Source organism: Halteromyces radiatus, assembly GCF_025201355.1.
Source record: "Halteromyces radiatus strain CBS 162.75 chromosome Unknown BX664scaffold_2, whole genome shotgun sequence".
NCBI classification, from domain to species: domain Eukaryota; kingdom Fungi; phylum Mucoromycota; class Mucoromycetes; order Mucorales; family Cunninghamellaceae; genus Halteromyces; species Halteromyces radiatus.
In genome coordinates, this window is record NW_026251688.1 from 4106806 (window position 1) to 4124615 (window position 17810).

General features: G+C 33.3%; 7 protein-coding genes across 7 annotated transcripts; 4 read left to right on the forward strand and 3 right to left on the reverse strand.

The window, feature by feature from the left end:
- Nucleotides 1–567: 567 nt before the first annotated feature.
- Nucleotides 568–2590, reverse strand: BX664DRAFT_276571 (uncharacterized protein; the record flags this gene model as incomplete). Its single annotated transcript, XM_051541333.1, has 7 exons — nucleotides 2309–2590; nucleotides 2144–2225; nucleotides 1567–1870; nucleotides 1410–1498; nucleotides 1205–1327; nucleotides 827–1116; nucleotides 568–703 (listed from the first exon to the last, which is right to left on the reverse strand). Coding segments are annotated over exons 1-7 (1239 nt in total), but the record flags the coding sequence as incomplete, so codon positions are not given.
- Nucleotides 2591–3848: 1258 nt separating this feature from the next.
- On the forward strand, nucleotides 3849–4640 carry BX664DRAFT_312512 (40S ribosomal protein S5; the record flags this gene model as incomplete). The annotated part of the gene is made up of 3 exons (XM_051542604.1): nucleotides 3849–4040; nucleotides 4130–4538; nucleotides 4630–4640. The coding sequence occupies 3 exons, from the start codon at nucleotides 3849–3851 to the stop codon at nucleotides 4638–4640; spliced, it is 612 nt and encodes a 203-aa protein (XP_051403928.1).
- Nucleotides 4641–5389: 749 nt separating this feature from the next.
- On the reverse strand, nucleotides 5390–9242 carry BX664DRAFT_327027 (histidine phosphatase superfamily-domain-containing protein). Its single transcript, XM_051544340.1, has 11 exons — nucleotides 9088–9242; nucleotides 8871–8999; nucleotides 8328–8788; nucleotides 8108–8259; nucleotides 7342–7999; nucleotides 7091–7223; nucleotides 6142–7014; nucleotides 5964–6050; nucleotides 5751–5877; nucleotides 5649–5684; nucleotides 5390–5564 (listed from the first exon to the last, which is right to left on the reverse strand). The coding sequence occupies exons 1-11, from the start codon at nucleotides 9155–9157 to the stop codon at nucleotides 5429–5431; spliced, it is 2862 nt and encodes a 953-aa protein (XP_051403929.1). The 5' UTR covers nucleotides 9158–9242; the 3' UTR covers nucleotides 5390–5428.
- Nucleotides 9243–9779: 537 nt separating this feature from the next.
- On the forward strand, nucleotides 9780–11618 carry BX664DRAFT_293375 (uncharacterized protein; the record flags this gene model as incomplete). Its single annotated transcript, XM_051542040.1, has 4 exons — nucleotides 9780–10064; nucleotides 10464–10737; nucleotides 10822–11372; nucleotides 11460–11618. Coding segments are annotated over exons 1-4 (1224 nt in total), but the record flags the coding sequence as incomplete, so codon positions are not given.
- Nucleotides 11619–11953: 335 nt separating this feature from the next.
- BX664DRAFT_84952 (uncharacterized protein) lies at nucleotides 11954–13224 on the forward strand. Its single transcript, XM_051549766.1, has one exon. The coding sequence runs from the start codon at nucleotides 12415–12417 to the stop codon at nucleotides 13105–13107; it is 693 nt and encodes a 230-aa protein (XP_051403931.1). The 5' UTR covers nucleotides 11954–12414; the 3' UTR covers nucleotides 13108–13224.
- A 421-nt stretch (nucleotides 13225–13645) lies between these two features.
- Nucleotides 13646–15407, forward strand: BX664DRAFT_356915 (protein-tyrosine phosphatase-like protein). The gene is made up of 5 exons (XM_051547921.1): nucleotides 13646–13697; nucleotides 13787–14104; nucleotides 14188–14490; nucleotides 14551–14756; nucleotides 14827–15407. Exons 2-5 carry the CDS (start codon nucleotides 13791–13793, stop codon nucleotides 15270–15272), a joined length of 1269 nt encoding a protein of 422 aa, XP_051403932.1. The 5' UTR covers nucleotides 13646–13697; nucleotides 13787–13790; the 3' UTR covers nucleotides 15273–15407.
- A 36-nt stretch (nucleotides 15408–15443) lies between these two features.
- On the reverse strand, nucleotides 15444–17347 carry BX664DRAFT_293380 (uncharacterized protein). Its single transcript, XM_051542041.1, has 6 exons — nucleotides 17097–17347; nucleotides 16873–17036; nucleotides 16408–16799; nucleotides 16223–16348; nucleotides 16022–16165; nucleotides 15444–15948 (listed from the first exon to the last, which is right to left on the reverse strand). Exons 1-6 carry the CDS (start codon nucleotides 17222–17224, stop codon nucleotides 15733–15735), a joined length of 1170 nt encoding a protein of 389 aa, XP_051403933.1. The 5' UTR covers nucleotides 17225–17347; the 3' UTR covers nucleotides 15444–15732.
- Nucleotides 17348–17810: the final 463 nt, after the last annotated feature.

Sequence of the window (17810 nt, forward strand, 5' to 3'; positions counted from 1 at the left end):
TACTAGTGAACCGTTTCTTTAATGGAGGTCTGGAAGGAATCGACATACCAGGATTGTTTTCTGTCCAACGACGCTTGTGATCTGGAGAAGCCATTCAAAGAAGAAAACAAAGAAAGAGAGAATAAAAAAGACACAACTTTTTATCTTTTTGTTTTCTATCTTTTTCTATTCAAAATGTATATGTTGAAATTAAAGTTTTGGGAAAGAAGAAAGAATAGTAAAAATAGAAAAGAATGGGAGAAAGAAAGAGAGGAGAAAAAGAAGGGTTCTAGTCTAGTTTTTTTTTTCTTATTCTCTATGTTCCAAACGGTAGTGTGACTTCCAAGTTCTATCGGAGTATAAATGGTGTACTTGACCTTGGATGGTCAAGGATGAAAAAAAAAAAAAAACGAATCCATATTATGCGTTAGGAAGGCACTTCAGGAACTATCCACTTTATTACGCAATCTATTTTTAATCAAAGAAGTAAATTTATTCAAAGAAAGTAAATACAAAGAAGAGAAATAAACTACATTGTAAGAGGAAGAATAAATAACATATCATCAACTAAAGAGTAATTTCCATAGGATTGGAGGTAGGTAATGTTGATGTTGTTGCTGTTGTTGCTTTATCAAGAAAAAGTAATTTGGATGATGATACATCATTGGAAAAAATACTTGATTCCAACTTGGCCATAGCATCTGTAGGATCATTTGAATTGATTCTATGATAATCAATTTATCAAGGGTAAAAAAAAAAAAAAAAAAGAGAAAAAAATTAGTACATCACCGTTCATGCAGTACATATAATATATATATTTGGTCATGATGATCATAAAAATCCTTACTTGGAGTGACCTTTAAATCCATATTGATCATCATCCTTGGTTTCTTTAGCGAAATAGCGTGGTGTCCACTTCATATTAGTATCCTGACGTTCTTTTGCTGCTTTGCGTTGTTCATCTTCAATGATTGATTTTTGCTTCGTTGCTTCATCCATGTCATTGCGTTTGATGGCTGCCGTGACTTGACTCCACAATCGTCTAGATTCTAATGGATCTTGATCCGCTTCCGCTTGCACTAATTTGGGAAAAATAGATGCTGTTGTTGCATCGAATAAAATAGACTTGTCACCATTCTATTCCAATAAATATCAAAAAAAAAAAAAAAAAGAAATGAATACGAAATAAAAAAGTATGAATTGTTTTATTTTTATTTTTTCTTACCTTGCTAGGAGACTTGATATAAATTTGGCTTGACCACTGACCGTGTATTTCATAAAGCACTTTATTGGTAGATTCCTTTTTAATTTTTCCAACGACCGAGTTATAACGACCGGAAAAAAAGCCCTACAAGAATAGATATTTGAATAATGTTCGGAATAGAACAAGAAGAAAAATATTCAATGCTTTCCCGATGAGGTTGTCTTACCTTTGTTTTGAAATCCAGTTCGCAGATAAGATCACTACTTTTGCATCTTACTTTACATTTATCACCTAATTCCAAAACCATTTTGCCAACTGAACCAGTCAAGAAGATAAAATAAATAAAAATGAATAGATTTATTATTATTATTATTATGACTTACATAGAATTCCCTTTGCATAGACATTGGGCATAGTAATATCGTATCTTTCATTGTGATGATAACTGAATAAGATATGTGATTCCCCCTCCATCATGGTAGCAGCACTATTTCCTAGGAATTTGGCCTTTGGAATGATTTCACCTTGAATATAGATACCTGCTTCTGGATTAGCAAAATAATAGGCACTTTTTGGAGGATGATGAGAGACTTGTTCAGCAATATAATAACCATTTGTATTGTTGTTGTATTTCCAGCGGCATTTGAACACTTCACCTAATACCGGATTGTAGGGTTTCTTGACCCCCTAATAGAAATTATAAAAAAAAAAAAAAAAAATAGTAAAAAAGAGTTAATACAAACTAGTGTCAATTGTTCACCCCCAAAATGTTTCTGATTCTCAACAATCAATTCACGTGTCTTTCCAATCCATGTGCTGTACCGTGCACCCAAAATAAACAAATCTGATTATTATTATTTTTTTTCTTTTTCGTACATCAGTGACCCATATCGTTCCCTTGTAATCCACTTTTATGTTCCATTCTCTCCTTTTTTTTTCTTCTTCTTTGATTCTATTTACCTTGGGTTTGATATGCCAACCAGATAAAAAATATCGTACTACACCAATAAATCTATCCAATGGTTCAGGATTAACACTAGCACTAAATAAATAAATAAATAATAATAATAATAATGAATATAGGTTTAAATAAAACGCGACTAATAGTGCAAAAGAAAAACTTACTCCAAGAGAAGTTCAGGATGACTCATAAAGTCGGTAATTCTTTCAAGCATGCTTCTTGGTTCCAAAACAAAGGTAGGCAAAGTCACTCTATGTAAATCCATTTCTTTACGTAACTGACTGATAATACCAAGTAGAATACTTTTTGAGTTTTCTTCCAAGACTTCAGTGCAGTCAGGATCAGATTCGGCTGTAGTATTTGGGTCCTTGTCAAGCATGATAAAAGTCGGAATAATAAAAGATAAAAAAAAAAAAGAAAAGAAAGAAAAAAGAAGAAGTAAAAAAAAAGAGTGAGTGGAAAGAAAAGAAAGAAAATAAAAAAAAAAAAGGAACGAGTGAAAAGTGCTTTTAGCCTGAACGCATAATCATTTAAAAGACCGCTTCATGCTCTCTCGAATAGAACTTTGAGTTGATCATCAATTTTCACATTTTGAAGAATATTATAAACTATTTGAAGAGAATATGATTTGTATGACGAAAGACATAAATAATATTATAACTAAAAAATATCTCCTTGTTTCCCCCAAAAAAAAAGATAATTCTATCATGTAATATTCAATATTCAATTTGAATTTTAAAGGATGATTATTACTTCATCATCTATAGTATGTAATCAATTATTCAACGTTCCATATAAATAGACGTATAAGTTTCAAAGTATTGCAAAATGTCACACTATTCTTGTTGTTGTTGATGTTGATATCCTTTATGTTTCATCATTATTATAAAAAAGGGGTTACCCATTATATATAAAGGGATGACTTTTAAAGCATAATGAATACCGAACTTATGATGGTAACTCTAAAAATGGTTACTTATATGATATGGTTTCAGTGATAGGTTTTATGCCGATTTTAAAATAAATTCGTATGAAAATGAATTTGATGATACATCCTCATATATTTACTATATTTTTATATTATAATTTACATCAACTATCATCATCAACATTATCATCATGAATGATAGCTTTATTTGTAATAATATAATAGGAAGTATCAACATTTAATCATTCAAGAATCTTCTAGTTATCAGTGAATGAAATTCATCATCATTGTCACCCAAAAAAAAAAAAAAGAAAGAACATGTCGGAATTGGAATTCTTTTTTTTTCTCTCTCTGTCCTCCACTCATTACAAATTGGAGCCTGCACCTCCGAATTAGTTTTCTTCCTCCTCTCATATTCAGGTAAGAAATCATTACCCATACATGACAATCCTAGTATCATCCATCCATCCATCCATCCATCCATCCATCCATCCATTCAACTATCTTATCGATCAATTCATTTGAAAAAAAAAGACGAACAACTGAGCAGCAGGGATAAATTGCTTTGGATATATATATATAATATCAATCAACTTTCGACATCTTCATTATATACTGATCAAAAAATCAACATTATCGACATGATCAGAATGCTCAACTATGGATGGATGATACAAACAACTACATAAATTTTTCCCCACCAGAATAGAATGAACAACATCCTTTCCTGATCAGTCTACAGAATACTAACAAGCTCCTTATATTTCACTTATAGCATGGTTTCTTTGAATTTGCCCGCTGACGTTTTGGCCAGCGCTGACGGCTCTCGCAAGCTTTTCAACAAGTGGTCTTACGAAGATGTTGAAGTCAAGGATATCTCTCTCCAAGACTACATTCAAGTTCGTCAACATGTCTACTTGCCTCACACTGCTGGTCGTTTCGCTGCCAAGCGCTTCCGTAAGGCTCAAGTAAGTTATAAAAAAAAAAAAGAGGAAGTAGTTATGGAAGTGATATTATTATTATTATCAGTATTAAGTTATTATATATCTATATATAGTGCCCTATCGTTGAACGTTTGACCAACTCCCTTATGATGCACGGTCGTAACAACGGTAAGAAGTTGTTGGCTGCTCGTATTGTTCAACATGCTTTTGAAATCATCAACTTGTTGACCGATCAAAACCCTGTCCAAGTCCTTGTCGATGCTATCATCAACACTGGTCCTCGTGAAGACTCTACCCGTATTGGTTCTCAAGGTACTGTCCGTCGTCAAGCCGTTGATGTGTCTCCTCTCCGTCGTGTCAACCAATCTATTGCTTTGCTCACCACTGGTACCCGTGAAGCTGCTTTCCGTAACGTCAAGACCATTGCTGAATGTCTCGCTGATGAATTGATCAACGCTGCCAAGGGCTCTTCCAACTCTTATGCCATCAAGAAGAAGGATGAACTTGAACGTGTTGCCAAATGTAAGTTGATAAAAGAATGATGAAAAAAAAAGGAAGGATTTGTATAGATATCGACTCTTATTTTTCTTTTTCTTTTTTTTTTTTTTTTTAGCTAACCGATAAATGCTCGACTACTTTTTGGGGGAGCAACGAACGAAAAAAAAAAAAAGAAATCCATATCTACAGCTTGGTGTCAATTATATTTTATCTTATATTTTTTTTAATTTGTCGTTTTAGTGTTGTGATGGATATTTTTTTTCTCGATTGTTTGAATAATAAAAAATTCTCCTTTTGACTTCTTTATCTTTTTTACTCTTTTTATTATATTATGATTATTATCATTTTTTTTTTTTTTTTTTTTTTTTTTTGCGATCATCGTATGTTATTGGTGAAACATGATCATATGCTTACCAGTCTATCCGGTAGTGACGTTTAAAGATGAAAAGTGTTAGATGGATCAAAGTAATAATAATGAAGAAAATATCATTTCCTGTAATGATTTCAATGCTATTGTTATTTTATGATGGTAAACTCATATGATGGTTGTTGCCGATCCTTATGAAAAATATACAATAATAATAGCGTTTTGGGGCATGACCTGAAGAAATTGGGCGGTCATCAAGTGATGATGACTGATGATGATATGTTGTTGTTGGCATCAAATCAAATGAAAAAAGAAAACAACAAGGTTTAGTGGCGTGAGGTAGTGTGATTCATGCAAGATCATGAACATAGATGATTTATTTTATATACATGGAAATAATAAGATTTGTCTACACAAGATCGGGAAAACTAAACGTACTTTTTTTTTGAAGAGACAAAAGCTAATAACACTAACAAAAATCTAAGTAAAACTAAACAAAACTAAGTAAAACGGACACAAAAAAAAAAAAAAAAAGAAGAGGAAAAACCTATTGATTATCTTCTTGAGCATAATAAAGTTGACGTTCTTCAATGGTTTGTTGGATGGCCTTCAAGTTGGGAACATTCAAATATCCTTTGTGGTAGTACAAGACTTCTTCCAAAGAAAGATGAGGAATTAAGTTTCTATAAAAAGATAGTTATTTTATTAGTGAATGATCTTTATTTTTTTTATTTTTTTATTTATTTTTTTTATTTGTATGTACTTACTTGCGAGGAGCCACTTTGAGACAATGTTCAGCATCCCTATAACGAGTTTATTAATTTATCAGTAACCATAAAATAAAAGGATTGTGATGAATGTCAACTTACATATGCAAATCCAGAACGCTATCATAATGAGCACCTGGGGAGAAAGCAATTCGTAAAGAATATTCAGCAGCAGTGTCGGTATCAGGATTTTTACGTTCATAAAGTTCGAATGTGATTTGGGTTAAGACTATATAAAATGATCATAAAAAAAGTAAGCTTTTTGTAAGCTCTGTTCACCTGATTCTATATTTTTTTTTCTTTCTATCTACTTACAGTCCAATTCAGGTAGCATATTCCTTGGGATTTTGGTTGGTACACCTGAATGATATACTAAATTCAATAAGGCATGCACATGGGATTCTAAAATATAAGAAAAAACAAAAGATGTAAGAGAGAATAGTATCACTTTATAGATATATATAGATATATATCTTTTCTTGAATCTATTTACCTTTTGTGAAATATAATCTTGTCTTCGGATTTTCTGACGTTGTCATATCATCCAAATCTTTAAGAATACTTTTCAATAAAGGAAGACTAATCAACATGCCGATATTCTTCTTTTCTACGTCAGAGATACCAAATTCTTGAGGAGCGATAAAATCAAACATGATTTTGACATACTTGTATAATTTTCGAAGATCACGATTACAGCTGCGCATGGTTGGTTCAGTAGCAGTTGAAAGTCGTCGATTGGTAAATGATATTTGCTGTTGGAAATGAGGTGAATTAGTTGATGGTGGAGACTGTGATAATATAGAAGGATCAGGTGATGAAGAAGCCAAATCAGGATCAGTGAAGATTGCGTTCAAAAAAGGTCGATTGTGTAAAGCATCATATTTCAAAGAATCGTATAATTCAGGAATCCAAGAAGGGTCAGCATATTTTTCAGATGAGGATAATTGTTGAGTGGTGAATGATCCATCACTTTCATCGCCACTTCCAGTTTGACAAAAATTTCGAAACATCTTTTCCCAACGTTCCTTGAAGAGAGATGGAGACTCAAAACAGCACCAGCGACGTTGAAGTTGATCGACCACCTTGGATGACCAATTGAGATGCATCAGAGTTTGCAAACGAGACATGATGATTGAGATTTCTTGAAGAATCACATGTGGTTGAGGAAGTCCTTCTGGCCAATTCATTTGTGCAAGCATTAATTCTGGTAAATCATTACCAGGTCGTAAAAGTTCCTTGAGTTGTCGCTTGACTGCATCAGCTTGTTCCTTCGCTGCATTACTATCATCCAATAAGTATTTGCTTTCAGAGATAACACCATCGATAGATTCAGGTTGACCCAGAAACCAGCGGGCGAAGATATCAGCTATAAAAAAAATTTTTTTATTAGATTTACCTATTTTTTCTATATTGCTTTTTTTTTTTTGTCGTTTTTTTTTTACCTGTGGCTCTCACTCGACGTTCGGAGCTACTATAAATCTTGATATCATCCATTACAGCACGATTGAGAATATTCATATCTTTTCGCAAGTTTTCACCTAAATCCCTGGATTGATAAAGACCAGCGTGAGTGAACTATAATCATACCAAAAACAGTGATATTAAAAAAAAGTATAAAAAATATGGTGAGAAAACAAATCAAATCAGATGTTTCACAATGCATTGTTATATATATTTATATATTTATAATTACCTCACCACCCCATTTGACATTAAGTTGTAATTTTTCCAGTTCACCAGAATCAGGATCGAATTTCGGTTTGAGTTGCACTTTGGTACCAGGTAAATTGGCTTTCTTTTCCAAGATTTCTTTCAAAGCCATCATTTTATCGGTATCTTCAGAATCATCAGAGAGACATTTGTCCACAGCTTCAGTAACCTTTTCTAGTTGATGTTTTTGACGGAAAACTACCTCACGGCGACTCCCTTCTAATAAGTTTGCAAAGTATGGAGATTTGACTGAGATCTTGAATTTATCCTTGGGAGTACGATCACCATGTCGAAAAACGGCAACAAAACCTTTCAAACGCCAGGAGTTTTCTGGAGAAATCTTGGATGGAATATCGGCCAATGAAGAAGGACGTTCTTGAATCGATCGATGGAACTTTTCAGCCAAGATCTTTGCACACTGGTCGTAATAATGATCATTTCCTTTAACAAAACTCCAACCATTGACATCGATAACATAAGATTTGCCTTGAACCCGTAATAGATCTAATCCACATACGTTTTGGCCAAATGCCTTGGATACTTTACGAGCAATTTCTTCTTCTTCTTGAGTAAGTTCAGTACAATAACGAATTTCTTTTCCATCTGTATTGCGTTTAACATGACCGTCTACAGTAGGTGATCTATATATATATATAAAAGATAAATAAGAGTAAAAAAAAAAAAAAAAAAGTAAGTTTCCAACTGGTTTCAGACAAAATAATAATAATAATAATAATAATGGATCATACTTTCTTGTTTCCGCATGAATAAAAGTAGGACCCACTGTATATAACTTGATATCTTCACAGTTTTCAGTCATCATAAGACTTTCATAGATATAAGAACCTTCTTCAGAAGCAAATTCCAATTCTGGATCAAATTCGCTAGACTTGTTACCAATCTAATATGTATATAAAAATATATTTAATATTTTGAGTTATTATTCTTTTTTTTTTATTATTTACTCACCTTTCTAAAGAGTCTACGACCACCACCACCAAAAGATTCAGGATAATAAATGTTGATATTATGATCTTCACCATCGACAGGCTTTTCAATAAAAGGTTTATCCAGAGATTTTCCTTTGGCAATAATACCATTTCGAGTCACTTCTATAGATGGAGTATTACTAGCATACTTTGCAATGATACGATCCATATCCATCCCATTGCATTCTTTAAAAGCTTTAGCAGCATCAATATCCACTTTGGCACCACCATCACGAGAGACCACTAGACGAGGAGGAGTAGGTACACCAATAGCATCCAAAACAGCCAATACAACACGGCGATCCCATAATAATGATTGCATACATACATCATTCACTACATAAGGTTTTCGAAGTTTGACATATTCCACTGCCTTTTCAAGAGGAAATCCATCGGAAAAGAAACAAATCAAAAAATCACAACCTGGCCAATTCTCAATATCTAAAAAAAATAAAAAAAAAAAAAAAAGATCATTTATTTTTAATCATCTATGTTTGAATTGAATTATTATATATAATTTTACCTTCATCCAAAATTGTCTTATCACCAAAAATCACAATATCAAAATCAGCATAGGCTAATAATCGATTAAGAATATGACGCATAGGCTTAGAACGAGCTTTCCTATCCATAGCACAAATACCCAAAACATCTAATATAACAAAAAGAAAAGTATAAGTTTATTATTATTTGACAATTAAACTGAATGAATATCAAAATAAAATAACTCGATGACTTACATTTTCTATCTTGTTGCATTTCAGAAGAAGGCATAATGTCATTGACAGAAACAGAGGACGGAACGGGCATTCGAGTATAACAATAGTTTCTGGTAACTATAAAAGAAAACCTGGAACAAGAAAGGGCAAAAAGTAAAAAAGGAAACAAAGAGAAAAAAGGAAAAAAAGAAAGAAGTCCAAAAAAAATGGATTTGGATTCTATAAAAAAAAAAAAAAAAATCGAATCTCAGCTCCGTTTTTTGACAGAGAGTGAAAAACGCATGCTTACAGTGTGTGTAGCCCCACGTGAAGGACTGACCAATCATATCTTTACATCATGTCTCTCCAATATGGTTTTCCATATACTTCTCCTAATAAATTACAGTCATTCCTTAATTTTTTTGTTTTTGTCTTTTTTTTTTTTATTTATTTTATTTATTTTGTTTTTTTTTTTTCCTTCATTCATTCATTTTTTTTTCTATTTCTTTCCTCTTCATTTCAATTTATATATAGAAAGCCTACTTCTAAACTTGATTCAATACTTTGATTCTAACCAATCACTTTGATTCCATTCTAGTCATGTCAAAAGAGAACCCCCGGAATACTCTCTTTTGAAATACCGCGTCCGGAATGATGAAGAGTAAAGATACAATTATGACGCAAACTATCTTTTTTTTTTCTCTTACTTTTTCTCACTCTTTTTTTTTTTTTTTCTTGTCTTTTTCTTTCATTATATATCACTATAACGTGCCATAGGCATGTCGAAACTTGGCTATCCACTCACTCTTCATCAGTCACAAACTACTCTAGCTACTGATGAAGAACTGAATGTTTCTGAAATCCCTCCTGTTGATACTGGTCTTATTCGCTGTATTTGTGACTCGAACGAAGACGATGGATTCACCATTCAATGTGATCGTTGTCTTACTTGGCAACATGCTTATTGTATGAATATCACTCAGAACAACATTCCTGATCGATATCTTTGTGATGATTGTGTTACTCGTATCTCTATTTTGGCCTCTTCTTCTTCAATTACAACCTCTTCTACCACTACCACTACCACAACTTCTTCGTCCAATTTCAATGCTCGATCTTCTTCTTCTTCTTCTTCTTCTTCGAAACTCAACAACATGAATGAACTCGATTCATTTTCCAGTACTTTGACAACCAATAACAACAAACCTTCTTCTGCCAAACGGAAAGATGATAGAACCAAGTCCAGCAACAACCGATCTTTATCCGGAAGGTCAAATTCATACAACAAACGATCACGGGATCCTGCTCAAGAAGAATATCGATATTTGAACAGTAATGGTATTGGCAACAATTCAATTCATGGTGCTTCTCCTAACAACGGTGTCCTTCAAACCAGTAGCAGCAAACCAACACCAAAGAAACCAAAATTGTCAAAACGCATCTCTGTCCCAAAACGGTCTTTACAACGAAGTATGATAGATTCAGACGAAGACATGATTAGCAAGGCTTCGACAAGAATGGAAAGCAACAACAGTAGAAGGAAAGATAAATATCAACCCACTAATGTCAATACCATTAAAAGCAAATTTGTCTATGAAGTCATCAAAGAAACAAAAGAACGTTGGAGTCAATCATCAAAATGGAAATCACAACCTTGGCGGGATGCTGATCAGCAAGATATTGCCACATCAAGTACAACACCTAACAACAATGAAAGAAAAACTCATCATGGTCCTTTTACAGTGATGGATTCAGTCTCATTACAACAAGCATCAGCAACAAATATCGCTATTCGATCATTACCGAAACAACAACAACGATCACCATGTAAACTACGGAAAGGTGCTTTTGCCGATACCCAATTACAAGCAAACACTTTTTTGTTGGAAGCGCATGGAGAATTGATATTGAAATCTGAATACAAGTTTGACTCGACCAACAACTATGCTATTTTGGGAACTCCCTGTGCTCATGTATTATTTTATCCTACTCTGGATCTCTGTATCGATGGTCGTCGTTTAGGGAATGATACTCGTCATTTTCGTCGATCTTGTCATCCAAATGCTGAATTACGTACTATTGTCTTTCCTTTACAACAATCTACTGGATCGATTCATTGGATGAATGGTATTACGAATGGGGATGATGATATCAAACAACAACTCATGGATGGTGGACTAATTCGACTTGGTATCTTTACTCGTACACAAATTGCACCAGGGGAAGAGATCACTCTCGGTTGGAACTGGCAAAAAGGACATATTTCCTGGCGAAAAAATGTGGAATGGTGTCGATCATCTCAGCTAGAACATCATCAAAATAGAACAGTGGCGCATATTAAAAATGATCCTTCGAACAACACCCAATTGGTCAATGATAGTTTTGTGGACGACACTATGTTATTGGATGAAGAGACGAAACAAAAGACTCGTGATGCTATTCATCAAATGTTGGATCGATTTGACAATGAATTTGGAAATTGTGCTTGTGGCGATCATGATGTTTGTTTGATTGAAAGACTTCGACAAGAATGCTATCAAGAAGAAGATGCCGAATATTTACAACGACAGCCAAATATTCTGAAAAGTCGTGTGGAACATGTTCATCTGGAATCAACATTATCTCCCAAAACAAACAACAGTGACAATGTAGCTTCTCTTCAACACTCAAGGCAAATCATCGTGGCACCAAATACGACGACAAAAGCAGAATCCGACAATAACAATAATAATAATAATAAAACGACAGTACATTCACCTGCAGCAGGCTCAGTAGAAGAGAATGTGGATATTGATGTTATCTCTATGTCACCTAGTACAGCAACAAGTCCTTCTCATCATCACACTATGGATCAAAGCAAAAAAGAAACCAATTCGGATGCTGAGGATGAATTAGATATTGATGGTGATATCGATATTGGCGACGACCTTCCAACTGTTACAACAAAAGTCAATCCTACTACTCATTTGGATGGAACTAATGATGATATACAACAAAAACAAGATGGTAACAAGTTCAAATCTGGTGGTAATACTGATGCTACAGTTAGTCAAGATCTTTCTTCTCTTTCATCTATATCAAGTCTGTCTGGCGATGATGATGTATCAGGTGATGATGATTTTAGTGGTGACGCTACCGGCAATAAGAAAGGAAAACGAAAAAGACGACATAACAAGAAACAAAATCAAGATACCACAATGGATACATCTTTTACTGCTACTTCAAAAACAAGCGGGAAACTCTCTGCTCTACCGTGCAAAAAAGCTTGGATGAAAAACTTTTTACAACACAATGTGAAATCTGATAATGGTATTGGAAAAGCAACTTCTTTAGGTAAAGAGAATGAAAAGTAGAAAAAAAAAAAACTAAATGGGATTATATATTGATTATTCATTTTTTTTTATTTTTATTATTCTAGATCGTACTGTGATCAAACAAGAACATATGGATGATAATACCAATTTATCAACGTTGAAGGAATCGAATATAACAAGCAAAAACATTAGTGATGATGGCAATGATGAATCAACACAACAACCCAAGAAAGAATCGATGGACACAGCTACTATTCCAATAGCAACGACCAAGGACACAAATATGAATGATACAATGGACATTGATTTGGATGATGGTGAATTAAGTGATGCAAGCTCAGCATCGACAATTCCATTAGATGATGATGATCGGGAATGGACTTTACGACCACAGCAACGGCAGAAAGGAAAACCAGTTGAAGCATCTATTAAATCATCGCAAGAAACAACTGTACCAATAGCATCAAGTCAAAACAAGGATGAACAAGGAACAGTTACATCATCAACATCTGTAGATAGTGTCAAACAATTGGAAGAAAAAGCAGCAAAGCAAGATCAAACAACCACCAAATTGGAAAGTGATCAAGTCAATAAACCAAAGGTCAAAGTGTCCCTTCAAGAATATTTATCAAGGCGAATGGCGAATCAAGATTCATCAACATCAATAAACACAAACAATACGATACCATTTACCTCAGAACAACAAAAACAACAACACCATATGGCGGATAATGATCAATCACGATGAACTCACTTCAATCATTCTTTCACTAGTTTATTTTATTATTTGATGATTTCCCCCCTTTTTTTTTGTATATGATTTTTATTATCATTTCTTTATATTCTGTTTTGCATTCCATCCATCACAATAGCATAGGTTAGTATCAACATTCACATTTTATATTTCTTTGACCTTTGATCATTTTACTTTTCATATAATTAGTTTATTTACAAACCTCCTTCATCTAGTCGTATCCACACAATGCATTTTTTTCTTTTTTTTAGTCTCTCACTCTGTGACTTTTCTGTAATTACGTTTTTGTATGATAATAAAAGAAATTCATTTTTTTATACATCTCTTTTTTTTTTTTTTTTTATGTATTATATAGTCACATGTTTTGAATGTTGTCTAAAGACCTTAATGCAGGAAGAGTATGCCAGATGTTTTTACTTTCACCAATCAAATCATCTTCAAGCGGTGTTTTAAAGCTCTACCTTTTTTTTTTTTCTTTTCTTAACATCAAGGTTCTTTCTTTTTCCTTTTTTTTTTTTTTTTTTTTTTTTTTGTTTCGTACAAACAGTCATTCACTTGAACAAAGTTAATCTCATTTATCTTTGGTAAGAAAAATACAAAGTTATGATTATTCCTTGATTTATAACATCAAAAAATATTTGATTTTGTTTGTTTCTTTTTACTGTTTTATTAGCAAAATGTCCTCCTCTGATCCTGTTGCCTGCTCCTCTTCTGCAACGTCCACATTAACTGCAACACCACCATCAACTCCTCCATCAATGGCAGCAACAGAGAATAACAATACTTCTACGAACGATACTAATATATCCTCTACTATGGTATCACCATCTATCCCAGCAACAACAACGATAACAACGAATTTAGAGAATGATACCCAAGATTACAATACAACTAGTACACAAATGTCATCCACACCGGTTATGATGGAAGTGCAAACTGAATATGCTACTCGTCAATCTGTTCCAAAAACCTCCATCAGTCATCCCATCAAGTAAGTTTTGATTATTATTATTATCTTAACTGTATATCATAATTCACAACTGTCCTTTTTTTTATATTTATTTGTATTGATAGCATCAGCTGGCTTTTACCGAACGATTTTTTACCATTACTGACTTATTGCGATTTACCTGAACAACTAGATGTATATGACCTGACAGATCCTGTGATTTACCAACAATTATTACCTTTACTTGAACAAGCTATTCAACATGGCCAACAACAATCTCTACCAGTCATGGGAAATTTGGCTCTTAGTTCATGTCCTGGGAAGAAAGTACGATTAACTGGTCCTGTTCGTGGTCGTGCTGCTATCAATCGTGATCTGGATTTGGATTTTACTAGAATGCGTTCATTTGGTATCACCACTATTGTCTGGTAAGTCCATTCAATATATATATATATATGTATGTATTCATTTTGTTTGTATATATATAGTTGTCTTGAAGATACTGAATTAGATTATCTGGGCGCCACATGGAAGAAATATGCCGCGTCAGCCAAGAAATATGGATTACATGTATTACGATTACCTATGGTGGAGGGAAGTTGTCCTGATACTTTGGAGGAAGTGGATAATGTCATCAATATTGTGAACAACAAGATTTGGAAAGGTGAAAATGTATTGGCACATTGTCGTGGAGGTAAGGAAAGAAGTTTATACATCTATATACTAACTTCTTTTTTTTTTTTTATATATTATTAACTTGAAAGGGGTGGGACGAGCTGGCTTGTTTGCCTGCTGTTGGATGATCAACAATACATTATGTCTATCTGCCGAACGAGCTATTAGAACCGTACGTGCTCGAAGAAGTCCTAAAGCAATTGAAACCATGCGTCAAGCCGAATTCGTCATTCATTATGCTCAATTTATTACAAGAAAATTGGAACAACAAATGATGGAACATCGTGATCAACGTCTTCGGCGGTTATTATTAGAGGAACAAGCAATATTGGATGGTACGGATAAACATCATACCGTCGATCACTCATTATCTACACATCCTTCATCATCTATGTCCGCAGTAGGAACTCCTCTTGATATGACACATACAGATCAAACTTTATCTGTCCCCTCTGTCTTTGATATTGGCAATTTGGAACAAAGTATGCGTAACAAGTCATTGTCTTCTTCTACTGTTCATAGCAATTCTTTATAGTCTCCCCTTTTTTTTAAAATATATATATATTATTCCGTCATCACTATTATCATTTCTCATCTATTTGTTTGATATTTGTATAGTCCCTATCGTATTTCGTTTTTTTTTTTATATATATTATTATTATTATTATTATTATCCTTTCTTGTTTGTTTGTTTGTTAATAAAAAACCTCTTCAAGAAAAAAAAAAAACAATCCACATACACATATATCATGTAAATTTCTGAAATCATGACAAGGACCGTCGTCCATTCATCATCATCAATAAACGGTTCATCATTGTAGTACTGATTCATCAATCAATCATCATCCAAAAAACTACCACAATGACATATATTTGTAACAGAAGACTATTGTTTTATTGACATCAAAATAATAATAAGAACAAAAAAAAAAAAAAATGAATCATATATGTATAGATAAAGTATATAAAGATAAAAAAAAAAACAGAGAACCAATCTATTGTGCAAACACTTCACCACCTTGTTGACCAACAAATGTACTGATTTTCTTGACTTGATTATTCCAATCTTCTAATTTTCGTCGCATACCATCAATTTGAGATTTGTCCAATACACGAGGTTGTACCCAAGTCACCACTACCAATTGATCCACTTGATCGATGGAACCTCGAAGTAAATTGAGTGATAACGCTTTCATCACCAGATGTTCCACCTATACATACAAAAAAATAAATAAATAACTGCAACATACAAGTCCTAATTTTATTTTCCTTCCATGAACTTACTTCATCTACTGGTAATCGTGTTTCGGAAGCAATCTCACTGAATGGGATCACTCGATTATCTCCAGATCGACGGAAAACAGCTTCTATCAAAGACATCAAGCAAATCTTTCGACTCAAGGCAGCCGAATTTTGATGAAGAAGAGGCTAATGAAAAATAATTATTATGAGTATCTAATATATTCATTTTTTTTTTTTTGGTACCTGTTTATTGAAATGTGGTGCCAAAGCTTCGAATTTCCCAATATCACCATTATTGAAGGTAAAGAGTAAAGTACGTAACCAATCATTTTCAGTATTTGCAAGAGAATCCAAAACAGGATGCATGAGCTACAGAATAATAATAATAATGTTACATCACAAGTTCTTTCAAATGGATTCAAACTTACCAATTCACCAAAATTATAAATACTATCACCCAAAAGAGCAGCCATGGCCAAATCATAAGCACGTTCGACTTTTTCAGTTGTTGACATATCATCAAGATTGACACAGGCTAAGAATAACAAGGCACTCTTGTAGTAATGTACGTAATCGGCTTGTGATTTGAAATATTCGGCACTGACACGATAAAAGCTGGCATGAATGGCGGTTTCCACAGAATCAAAGGTATCCAAGATCTTTTCCGAGCTATCAATCACCTTTTTCACTTGATCCACTTGCCCCAACAACAATTGGAAATGAGCTGCTTCCATCACCGCAAGTACATACACATCCTTTGATTCCGGAGTATCCACTTTGTTGATGATGTGTTGAAGGAAATCGACTGATTCTTGAGCATCTGTTGTAAAAAAAAAAAAAAAAAAATAAGAATAATGAGTAACATACATATACACCTGTTGATCATGTTTTACCTTTGAATTGAGCAGCAGCTTGTAAAGCAATGGTGACAAGAGAAAGTCGATTGATTTTATTTTCCCATTCAGCTACGAATTGTTGATAAATAGGAACCTGGAAAGGACCGGATTCTGGTTGCTTGAAGAACTCTAAAATTTGTTGTGTCAATTGATGCCATAACCTAAATCACAAAAAAAAAAAGATGAGTTTTATGATAGAAAGGGTAACGCGTGTGACATACTTTCGTTCATGGAGATCTTCAAAAGTTGTGAAATAATGTTGTAATTGAGAAGGTGCCTTTTGTCTTTCTTCATTAAGGAATTTGGGGACATCAAAGTCAATATCCATATCATTTGTAGAATGAGACATTATAGTTGTAGTAATAATATAATGAATATATATGTATAAAATAAAAAGTTGAGAGGGAAAGAAAAAAAGAATGACGAGCCCTACAAAGAAATTTTTGTTTTGGTGAGCGCTTGCGTGGACGGCTTTGCAAGTCCGCCTAAAGTCAAAGACAGGCAACACGAACGCCCTCTTCTTAAATAATTTAACCGCTCTTAATAAAAACTATACTCTTACAAGTAACCTTTTATTTTATTTTATTTTATGAAATATGAATTCTATATAGTATTTTTTATGATATATAATGATTGGATGATTGATTTGATTTAATAGAATAATCATGATTATTTGATAGTTTCAATGTGATTGGACGAAAAAAAAAAAACAATATAAAAGACATTTTTCTTTATTTTTCTCTTTTATTTTACTTTTCTTCTACAAAAAGCACAAAAAAAAATAAAAATAAAAAAAATCATTTACTTCTTTTTGACTGCTTATTGTTGGCGTCTTCTTGTTGTTTTTCATCTGGTCGTATGGATGGTCTCTCTGTTTTTCTTCTCTCGGTTCCTTGATTACCTTTTTAGGTCGTTCTATTGTTTCTCGGTACATC

What these genes read in the sequence shown, in the direction of transcription:
- BX664DRAFT_327027 (XM_051544340.1), bottom strand. Translation starts at nt 9,157, where the DNA reads ATGCCCGTTCCGTCCTCTGTTTCTGTCAATGACATTATGCCTTCTTCT. An exon ending in ATGTCAAATGGGGTGGTGAG is followed by an intron (nt 7,224 to 7,341) that starts GTAATTATAAAT and finishes GTATGATTATAG; the next exon opens with TTCACTCACGCTGGTCTTTA. An exon ending in AGCGTTCTGGATTTGCATAT is followed by an intron (nt 5,685 to 5,750) that starts GTAAGTTGACAT and finishes AACTCGTTATAG; the next exon opens with GGATGCTGAACATTGTCTCA.
- BX664DRAFT_84952 (XM_051549766.1), top strand. Translation starts at nt 12,415, where the DNA reads ATGGGATTATATATTGATTATTCATTTTTTTTTATTTTTATTATTCTA.
- BX664DRAFT_356915 (XM_051547921.1), top strand. Translation starts at nt 13,791, where the DNA reads ATGTCCTCCTCTGATCCTGTTGCCTGCTCCTCTTCTGCAACGTCCACA. An exon ending in GGTATCACCACTATTGTCTG is followed by an intron (nt 14,491 to 14,550) that starts GTAAGTCCATTC and finishes GTATATATATAG; the next exon opens with TTGTCTTGAAGATACTGAAT. An exon ending in ATTGGCACATTGTCGTGGAG is followed by an intron (nt 14,757 to 14,826) that starts GTAAGGAAAGAA and finishes TTAACTTGAAAG; the next exon opens with GGGTGGGACGAGCTGGCTTG.
- BX664DRAFT_293380 (XM_051542041.1), bottom strand. Translation starts at nt 17,224, where the DNA reads ATGTCTCATTCTACAAATGATATGGATATTGACTTTGATGTCCCCAAA. An exon ending in TTTATAATTTTGGTGAATTG is followed by an intron (nt 16,349 to 16,407) that starts GTAAGTTTGAAT and finishes ATTATTCTGTAG; the next exon opens with CTCATGCATCCTGTTTTGGA. An exon ending in CACGATTACCAGTAGATGAA is followed by an intron (nt 15,949 to 16,021) that starts GTAAGTTCATGG and finishes TTGTATGTATAG; the next exon opens with GTGGAACATCTGGTGATGAA.